The 27,171-nt window shown below is 37.5% G+C and overlaps 1 protein-coding gene across 2 annotated transcripts in view; it reads right to left on the reverse strand.

Moving 5' to 3' along the window:
* Nucleotides 1-26,087, reverse strand: part of SUPT20H (suppressor of Ty 20 homolog (S. cerevisiae)) — a 37,910-nt gene extending 11,823 nt beyond the window's left edge. The window contains exons 1-16 of one of the 2 annotated variants that reach the window (XM_009888410.1): nucleotides 25,990-26,087; nucleotides 24,717-24,752; nucleotides 23,485-23,543; nucleotides 23,334-23,400; nucleotides 18,253-18,379; nucleotides 17,392-17,495; nucleotides 16,767-16,883; nucleotides 16,582-16,635; nucleotides 15,549-15,688; nucleotides 14,173-14,329; nucleotides 14,030-14,086; nucleotides 12,923-12,994; nucleotides 11,827-11,984; nucleotides 6,351-6,383; nucleotides 4,374-4,491; nucleotides 195-300 (exon numbers count right to left, since the gene is read on the reverse strand). In XM_009888410.1, coding sequence (XP_009886712.1) covers nucleotides 195-300; nucleotides 4,374-4,491; nucleotides 6,351-6,383; nucleotides 11,827-11,984; nucleotides 12,923-12,994; nucleotides 14,030-14,086; nucleotides 14,173-14,329; nucleotides 15,549-15,688; nucleotides 16,582-16,635; nucleotides 16,767-16,883; nucleotides 17,392-17,495; nucleotides 18,253-18,379; nucleotides 23,334-23,400; nucleotides 23,485-23,543; nucleotides 24,717-24,752; nucleotides 25,990-25,992 — 1,408 coding nt within the window. In that variant the 5' untranslated portion in view covers nucleotides 25,993-26,087. Of the gene's footprint in view, nucleotides 1-194; nucleotides 304-4,373; nucleotides 4,492-6,350; nucleotides 6,384-11,826; nucleotides 11,985-12,922; nucleotides 12,995-14,029; nucleotides 14,087-14,172; nucleotides 14,330-15,548; nucleotides 15,689-16,581; nucleotides 16,636-16,766; nucleotides 16,884-17,391; nucleotides 17,496-18,252; nucleotides 18,383-23,333; nucleotides 23,401-23,484; nucleotides 23,544-24,716; nucleotides 24,753-25,989 lie in introns of both variants that reach the window. The other variant, XM_009888409.1, reaches the window with a different exon arrangement.
* Nucleotides 26,088-27,171: the final 1,084 nt, after the last annotated feature.

The raw sequence follows: 27,171 nt of genomic DNA on the forward strand, positions 1-27,171 counted from the left end.
TCTGAGTACACGTTAACTCGAGTATTTGTTAGGATCCAATTTTGTGAACAGTATAATCAGAAATCAACAAAATGATGTTCTTTCCACAGAGAAGATATTGATTTTTTTTTAAAATTAAATCTTTACTAAAGATATGTCACTTTACAATAGGCAGAACACATAAAAAGGAGACGCCCAAGTCAATAAATAATTACCTGAAGAGCTACTTCCTGAACTTGAGGGTAATTTGATGGGAGGAGGTCGGTGTTTTACACCTTTCCCCAATACTGAAGACTGAACAGAGCCTGATATACTTTCTGGCTGCTAGGAGGAAAGAGAAATTAACACTACCACAGCAATAATGTGAGCTTCCACATATTTGACAGAAAAGACAATTCAATTAATTTGTATTAGACTTCTCAAAACCATGACAAAATTCCCTTCAAACATATCAGATTTTTATTTATTTTATAAACATAGCCTATGACCAACTCTCTTCAGATAAAATGCTTGCCATCAAGAAGCAGCTTGAAAGTTCTGGTAAAATTTAAATCAAGCAAAAAAAAAAATTAAAAACATTTTCTCTGTAATTCTGAAATCCTTCTTAGTAACTTTTTACAAATGCAAGAGTGACTGATGCACTTTAAATAAAAGGACAATTTGGTCTTACTTGAAAAATGACATCACTGCATTCATTCACCATCTGTATACATCTGCCATTTCCAAGCAATAGAGATTTAGAGAGCAGGATTAGATCTGATTCTGGGAGTAGGAATTTAAATTCATTCAGGAAAATCCCATTGACTTTAGTGGGATCAGAACTTCACTAATAATTTTAGAGGAAAGGTGCTCCCTTGCTGTTTGTTCTTACAGCCTGCTTATCAGGTTGTTTGAATATAAATTAACTTCAGCTAACCTAGTCTGTAGTTCTCAGTCACTCACAGAGGACCCTAAATCCATAATTCCAATAGCTGACACTGTCAAAAAACTCCACTGTGAAACACATTTATAGTCTATATATTTTAACATATAAAGCAGGTATCCTACAAATGAAAGTAACGTCTAAGAAATCATACAGTTCAAAAATTGCTGAAACTAGCAAATGAGGCTCTCGATATACTGAACGGAGTATTTCAGTGCTGGACACTAAATGAGATGTGCTTGGGCTAACAAATCGGAGCATCCACCATTGTGCAGAATCAACCTTTTTGGACAGCTTAGTTTCCACTGATTCTCAGAAATAAGAGACACTCCGTCTGCACATTTCTAAGTGCTTGCTTATAAAAAAAGAATCTTGTGAGGAAAATTCTGAGGATTATCTTTCTCTTCTACTATTAAAAACTGTTTTATTAATTTTGAAAATAAAGACTAATGCCCCATTCAAAAGAATGCCCCATTAACTAGAGTGACCTGAGTAACTTTGGTCCAGCATCTGGTGAGGGCTTGGACAGCAGGAGAAGATGACTTCAAGAAGTATCCTCCCACCCTAACTTATACTATGATTTTAATATAGATATAAAGAGACAGAAAATAGATATGAAATAGATATAAAATAGTTATAAAACAGATGATAGATGACAGAAAACAGATGGAAAACACATAAAGGAACTATAGAAGAGACGATAGATGATATAAAACAGATACAAAGGGACAATAGATGATATAAAGGAGATGGAAACTGGATGATAGATGATATAAAGTCAATGATATAAAATAGATAGAGTATATAAAGTTGATATAAAGTAGGTGACATGATATAAAGTTGATAGATAATATACAATAGACATAAAGTAGATATAAAGTCCGTATCATCTGTCATCTGTTTCATATCAAGTCAATATAAAGTAGACTATATGTGATATGACTGTGGGAGGTGTCCGTGCCCATGGCAGGGCGGTTGGAATTAGATGATCTTTAAGGTCCCTTCCAACATAAATCATTCTATGATTCTATGATATAAATTCAATATAAAGCAGATATAAAGTAAACAATATACGATACAAAGTAGACACAAAATAGACACAAAATACATGAAGTCAATGATAGATATCAAGTTGATATCCAATAGATGACATAAAAAATATATTAGATATAAAATAGATGATAGATGAGATAAAGCCGAGATAAAATAGATTATATAAAAAGACATGAAATAGATAGAAAATTGACGATAGATGATATAAAGTCAATATAAAGTAGTTGATAGATGAGACAAAGTTGATATAAGGTCGATGTAAGGTAGACAACAGATCATATAAAGTCGATATAAAAGATACAAAGTTGATATAAAAGAGATATAAAGTCAACAGTCAAGTCGACATGAAATAGGTAAAGTCGATATAAAGTCAACAACAGATAATGTAAGGTTGATATGCAACAGATATAAAGTTCACATGACAGATATAAAATCAACATCAAGTCAATGTATAGTTGACAACGGATGACTAAGTTGATATGAAATAGATCTAAATTTGATATGAAATAGTTATGAAGTTGATATGAAATAGATAGAAAGTCAATGTTAAGTCGAGATGAAATAGATATGAAGTCGATATAAAATAGATGACAGATGATATAAAATTGGTATAAAGTAGAAATATAGTAGATGAGAGATTATACAAAATAGAAATAAAGTCGACATATAGTCAACAACAGATAGGACATAGACATGAAATAGATATAAAGTTGATATAAAATAGACAACAGACTATTTAGTCATCATAGAATGGTTTAGGTGGGAAAGGACCTTGAAGATCATCGAGTTCCACCCCCCCTGCCATAGACAGGGACACCTCCCACTAGACCAGGTTGCCCAAGGCCACGTCCAGCCTGGCCTTGAACACCTCCAGGGATGGGGCCTCTACAACTTCCCTGGGCAACCTGTTCCAGTACCTTACCACCCTTAAAGTGAAAAACTTCTTCCTAATGTTTAATCTAAACCTGCCCTCTTCCAGTTTATAGCCATTCCCCCTCGTCCTCTCACTACAAGCCCTAGTAAAAAGTCCTTCCCCAGCTCTCCTGTAGGCCCCCTTTAGGTACTGGAAGGCCGCAGTAAGATCTTCCCGGAGCCTTCTCTTCTCCAGGCTGAACAGCCCCAACTCTCTCAGCCTCTCCTCATCGGAGAGGTGCTCCAGCCCTCAGATCATCCTTGTGGCTCTAGTTGATATGAAATAAAGTTGATATAGATGACAGACGACAAAGTTGACATAAAGTCAATGACAGACAATATAAGGTCGACATATCGACAGATGTCGATAAGGTCGACAGACAATATAAGGTCAACAATGACAGATGATAGGAAGTCGACAGAGCCCAGGACAGACAACAGAAAATGAACATATGGTCCAGGACAGACGGTATAAAATAGACGTGAAATAGATACAAAGTCAATACGAAATAGATGACAGAAGACATAAGTCGACATGAGGTAGATGACAGACGATACAAGAGGCACAGTGTCGCTGACAGACGACAGAGTTGATACAGAGTCGCTGATATAAAGGCAATATGGAATTGCTGACAGAGTCGACATATACATACACGTGCACGCGTATGTCTGTATGTGTATACACCTATACAGAAACACTCATACTCCTTTCTGCAATTGCTGGCCTCTACATGCCATTCTTCTGGCTGCCACCAAGAACTATGCCTTTCAGAGCAACGTTGTTGCAGTTTAAAAGTAGGTATTTAGGGAAAAAATGCAGCAAAGGAAATTGCCAACAGATAAACCATTTAGCTACTGGTTGGAGCCTAAATACAGTTTACCACTAGAGTACTGAATCTGACGAAGAAAGCCAGAAGCAGCAAGTAAAACACAAGGCAAGGCCAACAGGCATGAGAATTTGGGAATACAGGAATTTCTACTCAATTTGTGCATACAAACATATGCACTTTAAAAGTTTTGGTGTTGGTTTTGGTTTGGGGTTTTTTTGTTGCTGGCTTTGTTTCCTTAAGTTTTCATCTTCAAACTAAAGAGAAAATAATTTTAATAACTTCTAAAGGTAAAAGAAAAGTTCAGCTACTACATCTGCTTCTGTGTTTACTGACCTGTAAAATGCATAGCTGCATTTTACTATACTGCTCTTTGAAAGGTTCAGATGAACAGGGGAAAATGCTACAAAACCTTGGAGCTAAGTATACTATACACAGCTGCTAAAATATAAAAAAAGACATGGCTAAAAGACACAACATTTGAACAGCGAAAACAAAAGTGCTTTCCTCTAACTATTCCAATATACTCACTCTGAATGGTTATGACAATAAAGCATTTAAAAATTCATTGAGAATGAAATTTTTATGTTATTTTACTTTTAAATGTGGATAGCAAAAGTTATTCTAATAATACAATAACCAAGTGCAAATAAAAACAATGTATGGCTCGATAAACTCACTTCCATTTCCTTCCCTGGAGAAAGATGACTAAGATTGACTGATCCACCTGAATTATGAAACATTTTCACAGGACATTTAGCTTCATTTTGTACTAACTCCTGATACTGGTTCACCACTCTGAAACAAACAATGAGGACATAAAAAGATTAACAACTTCAAACTTCTAAAGTAGATCCATATATTTAAACACATAATTGTTTATGTTATAGTCATATATTGTTTATTTTGTATGTAAGTATATATCTATATAAAATAGAGATGCAGATATATAAAACACATCTCTATATTACTTTACGTTCCTGGGCTTTTTTCTTAAATTTATTCCTTTTTAACTTTTCTTTTAATCCCTGTCTTTTTTTTTTTCAAATGCAAAATACAGCTTAAGAAACACTCTTTTGGAGCAAGCACTCTTCTTTGAGCACCAGGACAGACAGGTCTTACATTATGAGACTAACGATCAGTGATGTATCCAGGAACTTAAAGCATCAATAGCATCAGGCAAACAAGTTTAAAATACCAATCTACCAAATCAAATACTACAACTCCACTAATTTGAGAGAACTAAGTTAAGGGAATACTGTTTCACAAACATGAGCAGAGTGTACAAGTGACCTTGCAGACTTGAAAATCAAGCTGAAGATCCGTTGTTGCTTATACTCTGGCAGCCTGAACCTCATTGAAAAGCTGCTGGAGTATTTCCATTAGCTTACACCTAAATACAATAAACTACACTTTATTTTGGTATAGCATTGATTCAATATACTGCTGCGTGACAAATGCAGATGCAAGCAAGGCCCCCCCAGATACACAGCAGACGAAAGGGTGCAGTGTACTTTTTTTTCAGCAATTAGGTTTTAGACTGCCTTAAAATAACAGTGGCATCGGAGTAATAAAATGCTGAGTACTCAAAAAGGTGGTCCTGCACTCCTTCATCCTCTACTGCTTCTTCCTGTCCTAATCCCTGAAACCCAGCTGCTTATTCTGATTGAAGGGTTTGTGCAATCCAGTGGCAAACATGATCAGGAAAGCAATCCCAGTTAAAACCAGACCCCTGTATTATTGTTGTTTTAGATTTCAGCCAATCAATCCCCCAATTCAGCTTACAGCACAAACAGAAAAAGCCTCTATCAGCACAAAAGAGGCAGGAGAGAATATAAGCAAAAGTTTCTTGATCAAAATTATCTGTTAAAACAAAGAACACTATTATTTTTTGACCAAACTGAGGACTCGTCCCCCTGCCAAGCACATAAGAAGAGGGCCGGGGGCGGCATGAGCTATGGCACATACAGCACCTCGAGGTCTCCTATGAAGGCACAAAACCACAACCGGCTTTGACAGAGATTGCTTTCTAAAGGTTCTGTGCTCATATGCACAAAGAAACACAGGTATCTGTAATGTGACGCACACTACAAAGTGTTTGAAGAAATACTATTTTGGTGCCTCAGTTATCCCAGAATTGCTACTCATAATCATTCTACAACTAATATATACTGGAAAACTGTTTTGTTACTTGCTTCTCTATGAAAGCTGAATCAAGTAATGCAAAATACACAAATATAAGTTGTATATACACAAGTCCTAGATTACACCTGAAGTTCAAATGAACAATTTCCCTGATTGCTAAATTTACCATACAAAATGTCAAGATTAAATTCCTGCTAAGGGCTCTCAGAATTTTATTATTGTCAGTATAATCAAGAATAATTGTGCAAGTAACTGTAACAATATGCTTGAAATTTAGGTAGTGGGACAAGCTGTATTCACATATTTACTTTCCTCTATTCTTCCCTGCTTGATAAATATAGAAACCGCACACTGTAACCTACATCTTGGTATGAAGATTAATTCCTCTTATTTTCCTCATCTGTTCTGCATCTGTTTCCATAACCACAACATTAGCAGTCATAATGGCTAAAAGGAACAAAATTCATTATTTGGCACCAAGCCAAATGGTTGTATGTACTGTATTCATTTACCTTTCAGCATCAGTCTTCGAACCAATAAGGAACCTGAAATGCAAAACGTGTAATACATTTTCAGTCATGAATTAGACTAAAAGAACATGTTTTTATAATCACAAAACTTTCAACAAATGTCAATGCTGTTCTTCTTTCAGACCTGCTGAAAGCACAAGAGATACTGTATCCATTTACTACATTGGGTATTATTTAGTACTTGAAATAAAAACTTGGCTTCATAACTGTATATACAATATACACACATGGTATAATATGGTCTCCTTTAAGAGTAAATTGCCTACAAAGCAAAAGACAGAATATGGAAGTTTTATAATTTCAAAAATTAGAAGTAAATAACTGCTACAGAATCGCTACTGTAAAAAGTACCAGAGAAAAGTTATGTATAAATAAATCAACATACTAATACGCTCACACTGAAATATAAACCTAAGTGTCCTGTGGGTATGTCAAAAGCAGCCCTACCTGTAATAATTTAGCAAACATTTGGTTTCCATTGTTTCATTTCACTTACGTAAGTTCTGATTCCTCAAGATTTTCTAGAACACCTAAATAAGTATTTCTCTTTTGCATAATACTTATGGCTTGCACACTTATTACTTCCATGTTTTGTGGTTCTTTTTTAAACACTACAGACATTTTCTCTGTTTCTCTAGCTCAAAACCAACAAAAAAGAGCATGGTTTTATTTTACAGCAGAACAACAAAAACGTCTTCTGCACCTTTACTTCATGTGACATAGTTTCCTATTACAAAAAAATCCAGGTTTTTATGAACTTCAACTGGTAATGTCTTAAAAATAATAGACTAGAGCAGTGATTACCAAAAAAACCCAGGCATCTAACACCTATGGATCCTTTTAATTCCCAGCCTTACTGCACAACTGGCAACATAGCCAGGCACGCACAGTCCTAGGAGGTTCCTGCAGAGGACTCATGATAACTTTTTGACACAGGTGGTGGAGGAACCAATGAGGAGAGGTGCACTGCTGGACCTTGTGCTGAGAAACAAGGAAGGACTAGTTAGGGGTGTGAAGGCTGGGGGTAGCCTTGGCTGCAGTGAACATGAGACAGTGCGGTTCAGGATCCCGCGTGGAAGAAGTGGGGCAAGAAGCAGAACTACAACCCTGGACATCAGGAGAGCTAACTTTGGCCTCTTCAAAGACCTACTTGGAGGAATCCCATGGGTTAAGGCTCTAGAGGGAAGGGGAGTGCAAGAGAGTTGGTTAACATTCAAGCACCACTTCCTCCAAGTTCAAGATTGATGCATCCCTAGGAGCAATAAATCAGGTAAAGGAGGCAGGAAATCCGCATGGATGAGCAAGGAGCTTCTGAAAAAACTCAGATGGAAGAGCAAAGTTTACAGAATGTGGAAAAAGGGACTGGCCGCTTGGGAGGAATATACAAACATTGTCAGATTATGTGGGGATGCAACAAGGAAGGCTAAGGCCCACTTGGAATGAAACCCAGCAAGGGATGTCAAGGACAATAAGAAGGGCTTCTTGAAGTACATCAATAGTAAAAGACGACTAGGGAAAATGTGAGCCCATTGCTGAATGAGGTGGGTGCCCTGGTGATGAAGGATGCAGAGAAGGTGGAGTTACTCAATGCCTTCTTTGCTTCAGTCTTTACTGCTAAGGCTGGCCCCCAGAAATCCCAGACCCTGGAGGTAAGAGAGCAAGCCCAGAGAAAGGAAGACTCTCCCTTGATCAAGGAGGATTAGGTTACAGATCATTTAGGCAAATTTTACACCCACAAATCCATGGGCCCTGATGGGACAGACCCACAAGTGGTCAGGGAGCTTGCAGATGTTATTGCGAAGCTGCTCTCTATCATCTTTGAAAGGCCACGGAAAACAGGAGAGGTGCCTGAGGACTGGAAGAAAGCTAATGTCATCCCAGTCTTCAAAATGGGCAAGAAGGAGGACCCGGGAAACTACAGGCCAGTCAGCCTCACCTCCATCCCTGGAAAGGTGATAGAACAGCTCATCCTGGATGTCATGTCTAAGCATGAAGAGGAAGGTTATTGGGAGTGGTCAACATGGATTCACAAAGGGGAAATAGTGCTTGACCAATCCGATAGCCTTCTATGATGGCATGACTGGCTGGGCGGATGAGAGGAGAGCAGAGGACGCTGTCTACCTCGACTTCAGCAAGGCTTTTGATACAGTCTTCTGCAACAACCTCATAGGTAAGCTTCGAAGTGCGGGTTAGATGAGTGGGCAGTGAGGCAGACTGAGAACTAGCCGAATGGCAGAGATCAGAGGATTGTGATCAGTTGCAGAGCCCAGTTGGAGGCCTGTAATTAGTGAAGTCAGTACTGGGTCCAGTCTTGTTCAACATAATCGTCAACAACCTGGATGAGGGGACAGAGTGCACCCTCAGCAAGTTTGCTGATGACACAGAACTGGGAGGGGTGGCTGACACATAAGAAGGCTGTGGTGCCATTCAGCGAGACCTGGGCAGGCTGGAGAGTTGGGCGGAGAAAAACCTAACGGAGTTCAACAAGGGCAAGTCTAGGGTGCTGCACCTAGGGAGGAATAACCCCATGCATCAGTACAGGATAGGGGCGAACCTGCTGGAAGGCAACTCTGCAGAGAGGGACCTGGGAGTCCTGGTGGACAAGCTGACCATGAGCCAGCAAACTGCCCTTACGGACATGAAGGCCAATGGTATCCTGAGGTGCATTAAAAAAAGCATGGCCAGCAGGTTGAGGGAGGTTATCCTCCCCCTCTACTCTGCCCTGTTGAGGCCACATCTGGCATACTGTGTCCAGTTCTGGGCTCCCCAGTTCAAAAAAGATAAAGAACTACTGGAGAGAGTCCACCGAATCAAAGATGATCACGGGAATGGAACACCTCTCTTAAGAGGAAAGGCTGAGAAACCTGGGTCTGTTTAGCCTGGAGAAGAGAAGACCGAGAGGGAATCTCATCAACACTTATAAATACCTAAAGGGTGGGTGGCAAGAGGATGGGGTCAGACTCTTCAGTGGTGCGCAGCAACAGGACAAGAAGCAACAGGCACAAACTGGAACACAGGAAATTTCATTTCAACATGAAGAAAAACTTTACTTTGAAAGCAACAGAGCACTGGAACAGGCTGCCCAGAGAGGTTGTGGAGTCTCCTTTTCTAGAGATACTCAAAACCCACGTGGATGTGATCCTGCCAACCCTGCTCTAGCTGAACCTGCTTTAGCAAGGGGGTTGGGCTAAATGATGTCTCAAGGTCCCTTCCAACCCCTACCATTCTGCGATTCTGGGAACTGTAAGGTAGCACTGCTGTTTCAGGAAGATCAGCAATAAGTATGTGTGCTGGTTACGACTGGAAGAGTTAAATTTCTTCTTAGTGGCTAGTATGGGGCTATGTTTTGGATTTGTGATGAAAACAATGTTGATAATCCAGGGATGTTTACGTTACCAATGAGCAGTGCTTACACAGAGTCAAAGCCTTTTCTGCTTTTCACACCACCCCACCAATGAGCATGCTGGGGGTGCACAAGAAGTTGGGAGGGGACACAGCCCGGACAGCTGACCCCAACTGACCAAACGGATATTCCATACCATGTAATATCATGCTGAGCAATAAAAAGCTGGGGGAAGAAGGAGGAAGGGGGATGTTCTGAGTTATGGTATTTGCCTTCTCAAATAACCGTTATGTGTGATGGAGCCCTGCTTTCCTGAAGATGGTTGAACTCCTGCATGCTGATGGGAAGCAGTGAACAAATTTCTTGTTTTGCTTCCTGTGTGTGCGCAGTTTTTGCTTTACCTATTAAACTGTCTTTATCTCAACCCATGATTTTTCTCCCTTTTACTTCTAATTCTCTTCCCCATCCCACTGGGGGTGGGAAAAGGGGGATGGGGAGTGAGCAATAGACTGTGTGGTGCTTAGCTGCCGACTAGGGTTAAACCACAATAGTATGGAATCAAACGGTAAATAGCTCAGTCTAGGGATAAAGTCTTCCTAATACTCAGGATGTTTTAAGAAAAAATAAGACAGGAGTTACATACTATGCAATAAAAATAACTTTCATTAACAGAACTAAAGTTTGATCAGGCTCACTGCTCCTTGCCTTACTGAAATTTATAGCCTATTCTGCTGCACAGGTTCCTCCATACAAAGAATCTGATACGCAACAAAAAGAGCCAAGAAGAGAGATTCTTTGTAGAACAACAGCCAACAACAGCAGATTCAAAATGGCAAAGCTTCTTAGGAGCTCACGTTTTTCTTCATCATTTATTTAGCCTAATTTTTTTTGAGTAAGAGTAAAGATAATATAACGAAGTCTCATGTTTTCACAGCATCAGGCAAATTTTGACAACAATCAAAATTACGAGTAACACTGAAAAAGAGTGCTAAAAATGTCTCATGGTGTCTCCACAATTTGAGTTGTTTTGATTTTTTTTTTGTTTGGTTGGGTTTTTTTGTTTGTTTTGTTTTTATACAATATATGTGTCTCCCAATGAAACCTAATGAAATTCAGCAAGGGCAAGTGTAGGGTACTGCATCTGGGGAGGAATAACCCCATGCATCAGTACAGGTTGGGGGCTGACCTCCTGGAGAGCAGGTCTGTGCAAAGGGACCTGGGAGTCCTGGTGGACAACAGGATGACCATGAGCCAGCAATGTGCCCTCATGGACAAGAAGGCCAACGGCATCCTGGGGTGCATCAAGAAGAGTGTGGCCAACAGGCTGATGGAGATCATCCTCTCATCCTCCCCCTCTACTCTGCCCTGGTGAGGCAACATCTGGCATACTGTGTCCAGTTCTGGGCTCCCCGGTACAAGGCCAGGGAACTGCTGAAGAGGGTCCAACAAAGGGCTACAAAGATGATTAGGGGATTAGAACATCTTTCTTACAAGGAAAGGCTGAGGGACTTGGGTCTTTTCAGTTTAGAAAAAAGACAACTGAGGGGGGATCTTTATCAATACTTGAAGGGAGGGTGCCAGGCAGATGGGACCGGCCTTTTTTCAGTGGTGCCCAGTGATAGGACAAGAGGTAACGGGCACAAACTGGAATACAGGAAGTTCCATCTTAACATGAGGAGGGACTTCTTTACTTTGAGGGTGGCAGAGCACTGGAACAGGCTGCCCAGAGAGGTGGTGGAGTCTCCCACTCCGGAGACATTCAAAACACGCCTGGACGCCATTCTGTGCAACAAGCTGTGGGTGACCCTGCTCTGGCAGTGGAGTTGAACTAGGTGATCTCCAGACGTCCCTTCCTACCCTGACCATTCTGTGATTCTGTGATCCTTAATGTAAAATAACATGCAGATTTAACATAAAAGTATATTTAAGACATGATGGTTGCTTGAACATGTTTTGTTTTGGTTAAAAAAAAATTAGGTACGTTAGCTGAATTTTTCAAACAAAACTCAAGTCAGATTTCTAGCTCTAGAGTACTTTTATGACAAAGTCATAAGCAGGGTTTGTCCTCCTTCATCTGTCAGATCATAGCACAGTTTAAATGAACGTGTAACTTACTGTGATGGAGTTAATAGGTTGTCATTTTCCTCATCACCTTTGAGTGTTTGAATTTTACCATAGTACAAGGGATTGCCAAGAGACTGAAAAATGGTCAGTTTTGTTTTTTGAAGCTGATTACCAACTTCACATTCAAACACATAATCATCTTTTATTTCCTAAAAACACGAAAGAAAATAACCAAATAAGTCTCAAACAAGTGATAACAGAAACAGCTAGTAAAATATGACAGTTCTATACAATACAGCAAGAAACACTCTATAAGAATGGGTGCATTATCTAAAATGAAAACGATTTGAGAAGAAATTATCCAAAGAGATGAGAAGAAAAAGTTTCCCATCTCTTAAAAATAGAAAAGTATTGCAAACCCTAAACAATCACTTTAGCTATGGAAAGGCAGACTGGGTAAACATAATTTATATAAAACTTTCTATATGACAATGAAAAAAAATGTTCTGAGTAAAACACTGGGGATGAAGATTAAGTTGTATGGGAAAAGTATTACTTTTTGCTAATGAAACTACAAAGACGTTGTAATAGAGGCTGTTAATAAAGATTAAGAGGAAAGATATTATGAACTGATTTACAGCTAATTATATTAAATGACTACTTCTTATCAAATCATGTAATTTGTGCCAAAAATCTTAAGGTTTTATTTAAACATTGCAGAAAGAGCTTTTTGTAAGAGGTATTTGACATTACTTAATCTCTTTCCAAATTTAATATTTCAACAGAAGCTCTTTTCGATCAGTCTTTGAGTATTTGAGTGAAGAAAGCAATTTGTTGAGCAGAGTACTGCTCTCTAACTTATTATGCTTTCTTTACTATACAGCAACAGCACATGTTCCTTAGGAGATGAGAGTTGCTTTTCCTTGTGTTTCTGGAAAACCTGAGGAAATTACCAGACCAATCACATGCATGCTGCACTGCATGAAATTACATGTATCTGTGGTAATCTTTCTGTGTCTATATAACACATGGAAGATTAATTAAATTGGGGGAGGGAAGACTATTCCCACATTACTTAGGTTTTGTTGAAATAAGAGACATTTTAATCAGAGACACAGAATTTTGGCCAAAGATCTAAACTACTCACATGGGCTGGCCAGACAGTTGGTTGTGAGTCATCAGGCTTGATAGACTTTTCCACTTTGGCATATTTTTCCACCTTAAAGAAAATGTAGATATCAGAAAAGAAAGAACAATAAGTCATATTGGGCCAGAGTTAAAGCCAATCTAGCACAGTTTCTTGGTTTTAACAGTGGCTAACATGATAGTTTTTAAAAGTGAGTGCAAGAAACAAGACAAGAATAGCTTGATACTTTATACGGCATTCCCCCTTTGTGTTATGCATTCAGAAAAAGCGAACCTTCCGAATTTTACTATATTTATTCTGTTATACCATATTTGCTACGTTAAACTTAAAAAAGTGTGAAACATGGCTTAAGACTACAGATTGAAATCACTGCCTGCAACACGGAATGGTTAAGAAATTTCACAATACCAGTAACTCTTAAAAGACTAAATAGGTAAGGTACAACATTGTTGCAGTGCAAAGGGAGAGAAGGTTTCTACAAACTCACAGCATCATTTCATGCGTAATGCGCACTCTTACCAGCCCTACTGAGTCCAAAGCTACAGACTCGTCTAGTCTACTGAGTCCCTTCTGTATGCTAGCAGTATGTGTTTTGGCAGTGCCAGAAACTGAGACTGTGAAGAGAAAAGTCTCTGAGAGAAGAATCCACACGGAGTAATCAGAATAATTCCCAACTTGATCTCCCATATAAAAAATAAAACTATTGAAAATATTATGTCCCATAGTATCATAACATGTCAAAAAAGAGGAATTGCTACCAAGCTGAAAAGTGACACAATTTTGTTATCTCATCTCTTTTTCTATTTTCTGTATTATCATACAAGTTCAAACAGACAGGCGTGCATTGAATCCACAGATGAACAATACTAAAGGTCTGTTTGCACTGTTTATCTCATCCAAACTATGACATTACAATTGCAATTTATTCCAATGTGGTTTAGCTTGTGTTTATACCTTACAGTACAGAAAAAAAAAAATTAAACATTAAAGTCACTCCCACTTTTTAAAGGTCATTCTTTGATATGGGATACTCTTTAGTGACCTTTTCATACAATACAATGTTCGATACAATTGCTAGTAATTGCTAATGGTAACAACTGGACTTACATCCACTTCAGAAGGTGCAGTCAAATAGCAAGGGTTCTGTTTCCACATGTCCACGCACTGGAAGATGAAAAAGCAGTATTAACGTATCAAATGCTTTAAATAAATAATTAGAAGTATACCCACCTATGTCTCCGAACACTTACATTTCCAGCTTTAGAAATTTTGAGGTCATACTGCTGTGCTCCTTTCCTCTCTTTTCTTTTCTGTAAGTAGTCAAGTAGTCTGAGCTGAGGTGGAGTTGAGTAGTGAGCTACTTCCTGCTGTCTGTTCAGAGACGACCTTGAGTACCTTTTGAAGCACCTACGGTAAAATGACAGATAAGGTTGTATAACCATCAAAATGAAATTCCCCACTGCCTCTGTACAAACACAAAAACATGCAGGGAAACTCTACTTACACTGAGACTAAAAGACAGGTTTTGAAATAATAATTCAAAATTGCTATTCTGGATTATACTGTATATAACGCAAACTCTTGATTTCCTATTTTTAAAAAACACTAGTATTCTGTTCATGTGTTTCAGCACTATGAATGGCGTTATTTTTGAAATGCATAATGAGTAACTAACCAAAAAGTTGCCAAGCTTAAAGTATTTGTGTATCATCATACACTTCAGTTCTGTCAAAAGGTCTGTGTACTGCTTACATAACTACAAAGTTATAAACAAAGTAACTACCCTCCATTCTTTGTCTCATGCCAAATCCATTGGTACATTAACGCTGTTCTGGACATTCATTTAACACCTTTCCCTGTTTTTCTAGTGGAAAGTTTGTTGACCACCAAACTCTAATTTTAAGGACAGGTTAATCAATTTCACTGTTTTTACTTTTTTAGGCATTACCACTAGTTGTACATTAGCACAGTATTTCAATGCAAATCTAGTTTTAAATATTTCAGTAATCCCGACCGGCCATTAGTACATTTTCATTCTTCAGAGTGAATGCAACTCTTTTCGTAGAACAAATATGAACCATTTCAAGCTTTTGTGGAAAAAACTGAATAGTCGTGCCCAAGAGTGAAACAAATTCAACGTTTTGTATACCGTGCATTCCACATTAGTGTTAAGTTTTCTAAGATTCTAATAGGCCTACACTTCTATTTAGCCTAAACCTCAAGCATACATATAGCTCCCTTAATTTCCTCACTCAGGGTTAAACTTGTAAATATCTTTTAACGGCTCAGAGACCAATATGCAAGATATCCATTTATATATTTTACATTGCTGAGTTGTCATCTGACTTGGCTTACACGTGAACTATGCAATAAAGGACAAAATCAAAACTGCAATAAAGTATTATGTTAAGAAAATAATATATATACACATTCTTTTGATATACAAAAATAAGCATATTTCAGTATCTACTACTAATTGAAATACAGTACAATATTGCACACTTAAAAATATCATTTCTTGACTGTTTCTCATATTCCTAATATGTAAGTAGATATTACTTTGAGCATTGCATACGAGAAGCAAAATTTCAAAGAAAGTCTCAACGTGCTTCACACTGAGAACTACCGTTTCATGGGGCGGGTATTCATCTTCTGCTTGTTGTACAGGAGTCTGTTTGTAGTACAGGTCACCGCTATTGAAGGATCAAGACACAAAGGCTCTGCTGTAGCCAAAATAAGTTGGCTTTCAAGTAGGAGTTTGTCCTCCTGTAATATACACAGCTATTAATAAATGTAAAAATAGGAAAACATTTACACTAATTAAGGTGATATATACCTGTGCATACGTGCACGTTATCTTAAAGAAAACTGAAAACATTGTGTGTGGATAGTCAACAAAAGAAAATATTCAACAGTTAAGTATTGCTAGCCATTCCTGTGAGTTACAGAGCTTTGGGTGGGGTTTCCAATAGGAAAATAAATCCTTCTGAAAACTAGAGAGCATGTTTTGTTTTTTCGCTTGTGTTTTCTTTGTTTGTTTGTTTTAAAAATCCATTTTCTGTCAATGATCTATATTGATGGACTGGCAATCAGTGCCATGAAGATAATCCACCCGGGACTTTAGATTACAATTTGAAAAGGATTTGAGCATGATTGTGTCTCTGAAATACAAACAAAAATATTGAGTACGCCATGCTATTCAGCATTTAACTAACTATACCTGTACAACTGTTGTTACTTAGGATTCTTTTTATTGTAACAGTATCAAGAGCAAAATGATTCTAGGGGAGCAACTGTGACGTTAGACTCCAACTCCTGTTCTGGGGATGTATGTTGAAGATGAATGAAGTAAGGTAAACTAGTTAGAGTAACTCCAATGCTGTCATTCTGCATTACCAAAAATTAAGGTCTGATTCTACAAAATCTACTGTTTTCTATGGCACCTTGTGGGTAGATGCTGTTAACAAGTTACTTTGGCAGCTCTCTGGAGGGTGTCCTATGCAGCACTATGCACATCACTGACAGTTTAAATTAATCAAAAACATAACCAGTTTTGTTTATCAGATTTTATTATGCAAATAAATAAATGATTTAAATAATTTTTTTTAATTGTGTATTTACCACATCACTGTAAAGTTTTCAAATAGCTGCTAACCAACCTGTGTCCATTTGTGGTTGTCACTTGTTATAGAATGCACATCACAAATTAAAGTCTGAGGAAGAAAACATAATGGTAATTAGCTTTCAAATAAATAATAAGTTTTCTTAACATATGTTCAGTAACAGTTCGTATCCAGTCTAGGAACTACCATAACAGGGAGGAATGACTTAGAACACTTCTTACCTGCATTGTAGGACGCAAAAGAATGTGCTTGCTTTGGTACGTTGGAGATTTCATGTTACCAGACTGCCTATAGTCACGTATTTCTGCTATGACACATCCACAATGAAAAATATTAACCTAGTTGAAACAAGAAACCAACTTGTAAATAAACAACTATTTACTAATCTGCCTCAGCCCCTGCCTCCAAAAAGAAGTCTGTTATATAATATTCAGTGTACTACAAATAAAACTAATCACCAATTTTGTCAGACCATGGGTCTTTACTACATACGGAGACATACCTAAAATACAATCTCCAAATGTAGCATTTTCATATGCCAGCAATGTAGTTTTAAGAAATTCCCATGTCAAGTATTTCATAATGACAAACAGGACATTTTGCTATAGCAAAGAGTTGAAGTTTTTTGGCAGCCTTAACCATAACAATCTCTTTTCTATACCTTCCTCCTCAACGTTTTTTTTCCCCTATATATCAATAAAATATTTATTTGGGGTATTAAATATTATAGTTCCAAATGCACAAGTGTTTTACATCTTGTGGTGAGAATCACCTATGTGAAGCATTCAAAAAAATCAAGGCTTATCTGAGGACAAAACAAGTTTTTTGAAAACAAAACTTTCAAACCTGAGATTTTTCCAAAAGATCAACCAAAATAGGTGGTAGTTCCTCTGCATCCAAGTATTCAAGCAGCTCTCCTTCCTCATAAGGCAGCCGAATGGTCTCAGAATCTGAATTTAAACAAAAATTGCTTTTATTTTGCCTATCAAATTCAAACTTTAACAACGTGAAATATAAAACAAGCTTGCCACAGGAAAAAGCAGGGTCAGTGGAAAACTATCCAAACAGGCAAATTTTTTGCATAGCATTATTTTTTTTACATCCATTTCTGTTCCCAGAGCTTTATTTTGCTCTTATTGTTGCAACATGTCTTTATAGCTCAATGGGACAAAATTTTGGTCACAGCTGATATACTGTATGCTCCAATTGCATGTCATAGTACCAGTGGCGTGAAGATGCAACTCAAACTATTCTATGATAAATGCATCTGTGTTCCAGCTGAGTTGGAAGGGACCTTTAAAGGTCACCTAGTCCAACCTCCCGCAATGAGTAGGGACATCTTCAACTAGAATTTAGTCAGACCTAGATTTAGGAAGCAGTGAAAGAAACAATTTGGCAGAAGCAGCCCGAAGCAAGAGAAACTGAGACAAGCAACTCAGGAAGCTAAGGGGGAATATAAAGGAATGGAAGGCTATCAAAAAGACTTATATCTACTGATTTACACTGCACCATTGTCCTGCTGTTCCTGAGCACCTCACAGCTTTACGCAAATTTTTAGTTCAAGTACAGTTGTGTTTGGTTGTTTTTGTTTTTTTTTTTCCAAAAGGGATTACGTTAGAAGTGAAACAGTTACATGTAAGCAACAACACATTCTAACTATTTTTAGAGCATTCGGAGTATTTTAAAAATAAGTAGTAAAAATATTACCTGAACCATTTTTTCCCCTGAGCATAAGTGAATAACCCTCATTTCCCGGATAGAGGTTCACTACCAGACATGACAACGTCTCCTGCATAACCAGCTTCTCAAGTAAATTCACATTTCGCCTCAGCTTCTGCTTTAAAAGTAAACATTGCTTATGAACATGATACTATCACATAATTAGTAGCAATAAAAAAACAATTGCTAGAATATGAGTACTATTTAGATTAATGTTGAAGTATATCGCTGAACAATGCCACTTAAATTTAATTGGACTGTATCCAAAGTATATTCATTATGTATTATTATAAGTACTTATATAGATTTTTTTAAAAAACAAGACACTCTTAAATTAAAAAAACCCTTGAATTATAAGTCCACAGACAACACAGTTGACAAGAATGACCCTATGCTACAATGTTGTAAATCTAAAGTGCACTATTATTTGTATCATTTCTATAAGCACCATTTATACCATCAGTTATACGTATACATTGTTTGGTAACAACAACAAAATACTTAGTACTTTCAAATATTCCCAATAGAAGCAGGTATTCCTTTCCAGGATTAAAATATTGAATGACAGCATTTGGAAGCTTTCTTAACTGCATTGCTTTGTCTGTATTTGCTGAAATTAGATCCAGCAGCTGCAGAGACTATTCCCTTTTTTAACTGTAAGAATGATCTTTTCCACAATAACAGATTGTTAAAATTAATTAGCATGTTACAAAGACTCCATGTATATCCTACAAATTTAAACATTTTAAAAGCCCCCTGAGAACTTAAAACAAAGAATTCTAAACCTGAGATAATTTTACAGCTTCTAGTTGGAGGGCACATTTCATAGCTGAATAACAGGTCTGGGTGGAGCCATTCCCTGGAAATTAATCCTAGCACTCAGACTGTCCAACTACTCATTTCACATACACCTAACTAAGTAGTAGTGGGCTATCTTTTTTTGAATAAATTTATCTTTCCAGAGGTACTGGGAAGACAGAAAGCAGAATCATTACTTGTAAGGGAACTGTTCCTAAGAAACAAGTACTGAAAACAAAACCCCAAATCCCACAGCGATATAATGCAACAGATCATTTTAACAGGTATGCAGAAAAAAAGGAGCAAAATCTTTTTCATCTCCTGCTATATCGTTTTGGAACCATTGCCTAAAGTTAACTCGTCCCCATGCGTTATGAACAATGGTGACTACATCCTACTGCCTTTTACAGTTCAGAAATTGTGGAAACTAACACATAGAAAAGGACAAAGTAGCACATAAATCCTAAAGAATCATAGAATGGTTTAGGTTGGAAAAGACCTTGAAGATCATTGAGTTCCAACCCCCCTGCCATGGGCAGGGACATCTCCCACTAGACCAGGTTGCCCAAGGCCACGTCCAGCCTGGCCTTGAACACCTCCAGGGCTGGGGCCTCTACAACTTCCCTGGGCAACCTGTTCCAGTGCCTCACCACTCTTAAAGTGAAAAACTTCTTCCTAATGTTTAATCTAAACCTGCCCTCTTCCAGTTTAAAGCCATTCCCCCTTATCCTATCGCTACATACCCTAGTAAAAAGTCCTTCCCCAGCTCTCCTCTAGGCCCCCTTTAGGTACTGGAACTAATGGGAAAATAGCTGGAGGAGCACAGGAGAATGAGGAAAACATGTCATGGCAACAGTAAAGGTAGAGACTACCCAGGAAAGCCAATTCCTCATATAGGACTATGGTGATGCAGCCCATTATGCAAAACCTTCTTCAAAGAAGGAGTTTATGCAAAAACTCCTATTAACTACCCCCCATATTTACCCCAGATGTTTTCTGACTACAAAAATCAGCTCTCTTCTTTCAGCTGGCTATTAGAGATACTAGCTCAGAGCTGATATTAAGCATTAGGTCAGGTGTTGTCTAGAAAGATTTTAAAGATCAAGGATTGCCTGAGGTGTATTACATTTCTTAAGTGTTCATTGCAGTATATTGCAAGAGTTCAGCCACCAAGCAACCAGGCCAGTTGTACTGCTCTGTTACCTGAGCTAGAACTCCTAACCCTCTCTGACTTCATCCACAGAAAATCACCACTCCTCCCTCCTGAACCGCACCGCAGTGACCACGTGATGGTTGGGAAGCAGCACAGAGAAGGCACAGGTGCTTTCCTTCACTCCCAGTGACTTCTGATGACTACCACTGAATAAAGAATGATGAAGTCCTGCCAAAAAAGGACTGAAGCAGCGATCTTATGCTATGTTTATTACTCCTCCATCCTTGGCCATGAGCGAAATTTAATACCGACTCCTCCAACGGTGCACCAGTGTTACACAAAATTATGATTTTATCTTTATCATGACTGCTTTTCGTGTCCATCACTGTAGCACCTTAAATCGATTTTCCCACTTACCTTTATGACTGAAAAAGTCGGTCAAAAAATATAAAATAAAGAGATCACCTCCATAAAAGAGCTCTTGTTGCTATTTACTACATCTCTGTGGAATGAAAATCTAAAACAACCACCCCAGGTTCTTTCCTTGACTTCGCACACATTTCATTAATGCCAGTACCACTTCACGAATGTATAGAAGATGCACCTTGGAAGGTACAATTTTGTCTCAACTTCAACAGATGATGTTTTATACAATTTCCCAAAGTCACCCAACCCTGCACATCACTCATCACCATTAGAGATTAATCAAGGACAAAAAAATACCACCAAAACAAACAAACAAAAATCCCACTATTATCTGGCTTTATTTGCTTTATTCATGTATCGTAATTACTCACTATCCACAGCTACCACTGTATCTCTTCGAAGCACTTCTACAGCAAAGTAGCAGATATGGGCTTTACTATTTTTGCACTAGTCCAACATGGGGCTCAAGTGACTTTCACTAACAGTTTTCTGAAACTTTCATTAGTCTGAGACGCTTTTGTGCTTGCAGACTGATGCTCCCATGTGCAGCTGTCACAAGGCACTGAGTGAGAATAGGTGGCAGATCAGCAATTTATTTTTTTTTTATTTTTTAGTTCAGCCCCTCAGATTTACCTGCCTAGCATAGATCCTTCCAGCCCACAGACCAGGTCTGTTTCTACATTCATGATATTGAAGACTGCTTCCAAAATTACTGTTTTGATTTTTATTTCCTTCAACTTTTAGGTACAGGAATGCTGCACACTAGAGTCCAAATGCAACAAATTGCTCTAGATTATCACCTCAACATAGTTAGTTCTCTCTCTAGTGTGCATATGCACAAATAGAGGAGACACTGAGAAGTGATGAAGCTGGGCAGACTGCATTAATAGAGGATGAATAATGAATTAGTCCTTTGTGAATTATTGTGGAAAATCTGGTCTTCCCCACGAACACCAAGAACAAGGATGTAAGCGAGAAAGTAAACTGCAAGGTCGAAAATAGTAATATGGGAGAAATGCAGTATTACAAGAGCCAAGATAAAGGGAGAAAGTTAAGACTGAAAAATAATATTGAGTCTCAATTTAAAAATTGCTTCTGAGTGGACAACATAATTACAACTTGTATCATCAAAATGGCACAATACTGGAATAGAAATTTTGACAGTTATGTACAATAAAACCTTTAAGCCACATTCAAGTAACTGGCCAAACTCTAGTCAGAATACCATTTCCTTCTTCAGTTTTACTGTGCAAATTAAGAGACAAATAAGCAGCCCTATGCTCATAGATGAAGTTTCACAATAGCATTATCTTCTAACCTTTGCACCTTGATCTTTGAGCTTCTCATTTTCCATAATTATAATCCATAACATGAGACCAAGATATCTATTCACTCTCCACATCTCAGCTCAGTGAATAAGGGCTCCAAATACAACTTCTTCTATCATAGTAAGCTTCCAATTCCACAATAAAGAACTTACATTTTTATTCAAATCTAGACCAGTAATAATCCACTTAATCTACTGTGATGTTATAACTCTCTTCACTACTTTAATTTTATTATAGCTGGGTAAGTTTGCCAAGTGCCTTCTAGTTTAGCAACAACTATCGTATTGAAATCCTACTTTTTTTTCCCCAGATTTCAGTCTAGCAAGGCCAATCTTCTCCCTGATGCTCAAATAGCTTGTTACTCATTCATGACTGTTGTTTTAATCTTGTCAAGTCTGTAAACACCTTACTCATGTTTGTGATCTGAATCAGCATCAAATGCTAAATAAAACCAACTACATCAGAATCACCAAAAAGAATTACAGATGATCAGTAACTAATATCTAATTGACATTTGTCTTCTCATAGGTTTTTACTTCTTTGGGAAGCATCAATACAGCAGATTGCCCACTTGTTCTTCTCATTCCATTTGATATTCACAGCTTAGCAACATAGCTTGTGCCTTTTACGCCTTAGATTTATAGTTGCTAAGCCTGTTTGAGCTTAGTTATCCAAGAAACAATTCTGAATTTAAAACAAAGCACAGATTCTGAAAAATTCTCCACATTTTTTCCCATGGCAGTCATGCTAGGCAATTGATTCTGAAACAGCGATACTGACAACAACGCACACTGTGGTATTGACACTGGCCCTGAACTTGACCACAGCTGACTGCAGTGACAGAAGATTCAGTCAGAATGAACAGGCCACTCAAGCCAGTCTAGGCCTTACTATTCATATTATATCACCCAGTTATTTTAATAGCAGTTATTTAATAAACTTGCTAGATACACCTCTGCATTCTAGACCATTCTTTTGACATTCTCTCTTTTCATATACAGAAAAGCATCTCAAGAGCACAACCTTTACAATCCTCTGCCAGCATTTTACCTTAATATCTTCAAAAGCAGATTTAAGGTTACCAGATAGCCATTGGTCCTCCCATCAGCTTGTTTTTATTTCAAACTGAATTAAGATGATTAAGAATTTGGCCTAAACCACGACAATGATGCTACTAAATTACACAGTTTAGTCCATAAAAGTCATATCAATTGTTTCTCCTGTAGTGTTAGCCTTAGGTAACTACTACAGTAACCAGAATTCATTTCTTTTTTTAACAAAGAAATTAAGTGAAATAAAATAAATATTTTCTGAACTTGCCTGTTCAGACAGCAATGAAAAGCTTCTCAGCAGTTTCCACTTACCTTTATCTCAGGCTCTTTTTCACATTCTTCTATATATAAATCATAGAGTTTTTGAAATACAGATTTTCTGAAATTAAAAAATGCTTAAAATGTAACTGAAGTTAAATCAAAGAAATGCTATTTAAAAGCTAAATACTGAAACTCTTACTACCTTCCACTGGATAAATACTTTCTTTTGGGAGGTCTTTGACGGGCACTTTCAATGATATACTAGAAGAGAAAAGTAAACCAAAAAACAACATATATATTACAAAGAAATTTAATTCTAGCTACCATGCAACTTTAGATCATTAACAGACAGTGTTCTATAGATACAGAAAGTAATTAACAGTTATGGTACATGACTGTTTCAAAAGTGTACTGAACATGATCTGGTGTATGTTACAGTCCTCAACAAGGAGACATCTCAATTTAGCTGTTAACACAGCATTTCATGGCTATGGCATGAGTTGCAAGCAAAGTCTTGATTTTTACATTCATGTTTTGTAATTACAGTAGTAAATACTACTGTAGTAGTTAGTAACAGTACTGCACTTAGTTAACTACTGTAGTAGTTAACACTACTGAAGTTCCTGTGCTAAGATACAATCGAATTCATGCATGCTGGCTCCACACTATTTACAAATCAAGTACCCCTCAGCATAACCAACTTCAGGAAGTTTAATTTTCCCTTTTTTTCTTGCATTTACACTACTTTCCTCTATAAAGCTGTGCATTAAAAATACAATTCGAGTACATTAAATATTTGAATTAAAAAAGAATAAAGATATAATCCTACATTAAATGTATCTTGTATTCTAAGGAGGTGTTTCCAGATCTCTATTGCTTGGCTAAAGTATTTTGATTAACAGCTTAATTCAGAATTTCAATGAAGAGAGGTTCTCCCACAGAAACATATATTTCCCATAATAGGGTTCAAGGTAACCATTATATCAGATGTCAGCATGAAAGAACATAAACATGAAGGCACTTGTCTCTTCATTCTAACTAAGTTACCCTTAAAACAACAGACAGGATTTTGCCACGTATTTCTGACAGCTGTCTCTGGATCACCACTGTACAGCTCTGATTGTGCCATGTACAGCTCTGTGTGCCAGCACACAGATTTGCTGGTTTAAAAGGGGAAAACTGAAGTCCTGCATCATTGCACCTGATGATGGTCTCAGTACAACAGGTAAGAGACAAATACATGACAGCAATTTTAGTGAGAATTTTGCAAAACCAGTGTTACATGTATGGGTAATTATTTATATACACACCCATACATATTGACATAACATACTCCTCCACCGCTTTTCAGAAGAAATATAAAAATACAATAGTTATTTTTTAACTGTAAGACCAATATATTATGTACAAGCAAATAACATAGCTACTTCTTACCTCTGCACGATCCAATGCCAGTTCTAAAGCTTGTTGCTGCAAGAATTACAAAGATTTTTTTTTTAAAGTACATTAACTGTTTAAACATCCTCATACATAAAAACCACTACAAAAACTCTTACTACGGATAAGAATTTATAGTTAGAAGACGGGCTCAAACATTCTTTGGCAGATACTAAACTTCACAGCTGAAACTTCATGTAACTGCATCGAGTAATTAGCCCACTACGAAGTGTCTACAGTTGTAAGGTTCTGACTAAACTATGAAGTCTTAGAACAATGAAAGACAATTATAATTAAAAGTAGGAACAGAAATTACACCTAGTAAAAGTAATAACAAATAGTAACCAAAACCATTAGACATGACAAGTAGGAAATCTAGGCTATGCTATTCAAAAAAGAGAAGTGTTTTGGAAAATCTTCCACTCTTCAGTAAAGCTCAGAAACACTAGTAACTGGTACTCCTTCCTATACACAAATATATATATATATATATGTGTGTGTGTGTTGTTTCCTCAGTTTAACCCATCCCTATCAGCTGTTCATGAAAGCAAATAACTTTACTCAAACATCAAGGAACAGATGGCACATGAGCCACATCCAAAACATGGCAGTACTAGTTACTTCATACAAATTAGAATAGAATTCAGTGCAGAAAAGCATACTACAGTAACAGCTAAGAAATATACAGGAAAAATACTCAGGCTTTTTAGCATTCACCTACAGTGTCTCTAATACAAAATTTCTTACCTGTCCTTGGAAAAAAGAGCACCTGATATGCTATTACTCATTAGAACCTGCCACTGCAGAACATTAAAATTTTGAAGTGTTAATATGAGTATGTCAAATACTCTTGTTTTCTGTATAGGTCTAGTGGATAGAAGCATGATTGCAGACATTCAGTTCACTGACTGCTTGACAATAGGTAGAAATCCATGGCAATATTGTCACCTGCGACTAGAAGAATACTATGTGGAGGTAAGATTTATACTTTGTACTCAACTGTCTAATACCAGTCATGACTGAGAACACACCACTAGCTTTATATGATAATTCATATGATGCACTGGACAGTGAACAAAGTGTTTGTAAGTATTTACAAGCTATGAATGAAGACATCCCAGAAAAAAGAAATATCAGAACTCAGGAGTGACAAGCAAAATATGATTATTTTTTTTTTTGAGAAAATGAGAAACATTAATAGCATTCAGCCAGACAGCTAGCAGACTAGAGTGAAAAGATCTGTAAATATATTACCTGAATCATAACTTACCATTGTAGTTGAAGCCAGGTGACCAAATGGCAAAAGAAGTACTTAAGAAGCTTGGTGCAGTAGGCAAAGAATCATATTTTATGGTCACGTGTGGGGTACTGGAAAAAAAATCAAGGAGAAAAAATACAACTAAGAAACTAAATAAACATTTTATTTAAATGCAGTATTTTCAGTGGTTAATTGTACTTAGATTTCATTTGCATAGTATCCTTTCCTCCAAAAGTAGAAACAAAAAAGTTCCATTCAGTTTAAGTGCAGTTTCCTATTCTAATGACTAGTACTGCTTTGCACAATCATTTTACATCAGTTATATTAAATAGTAAAGTAACAATAAGCATATAATTAAAATTATATAGCCAAATACTCCTCTCTATTGCAGCAGTCTACCTAGACACCCCAAACATCACATCCACAGATGCAGAGAAGACTAGAATATTTAATGACAAGCAGACAGAACATTTAGTATACCGTACTAGGTTTTTTGTTCTGCTATTATGAAGGTATTATTCCATAGACAACAATTCCACTAGCAGTGCCTTCTAGTACTATTTTGAGATGTTAGTTAAATACTGACTCACAGTAGGCCGTCAATTACGAAGTGAATAAAATTTGCACAGCACTACCATGTTCCTTAGATGTCCTTGATCTCAGATACTATGTCCTTATACCATTTCATTTTTAAATTCAGCTAGAGAGTTGTATGAAAAAAAACACCACTAGCTCAACCCCCCCAATCTTTAAATCCTTAGTATCATTCCCAATGAGATGTGAAAATTCGAGTCAATTTTGCTTTCACATTTGAACACTACAGTGCCTCACTATACCTGAAACATTCACTTAAGAAATTCCACCGCACATAATTTTAATTTGTTGAAATATTTCTGTTGCAGCTACATTCCACATCAGCCATGGCTTTAGCAAATGCCTTCCTAGATCTCAGATGACATACGCCTACTACCTCACACCTCCCTAAACCTTACTCAACTGTATCAATACTAAAAAAACCCACAGACAATGACTCAACAGACGCCCGCAAGGCTGAAACCTGCTGGCTTCTGGCAGATGGCGAGGTGGTGGGAGAAATGAAGCCTGCACAGGATGGCCCAGGGGGGTGTCCATCCGTGCCATCTTACAGGCCAGCTGCTTGCCGAGCAGGCTGCCGCCCACGCTGAAGCCAGGTCC

This window comes from Charadrius vociferus, unplaced genomic scaffold (assembly GCF_000708025.1).
Source record: "Charadrius vociferus isolate BGI_N301 unplaced genomic scaffold, ASM70802v2 scaffold16, whole genome shotgun sequence".
NCBI classification, from domain to species: Eukaryota; Metazoa; Chordata; class Aves; order Charadriiformes; family Charadriidae; genus Charadrius; species Charadrius vociferus.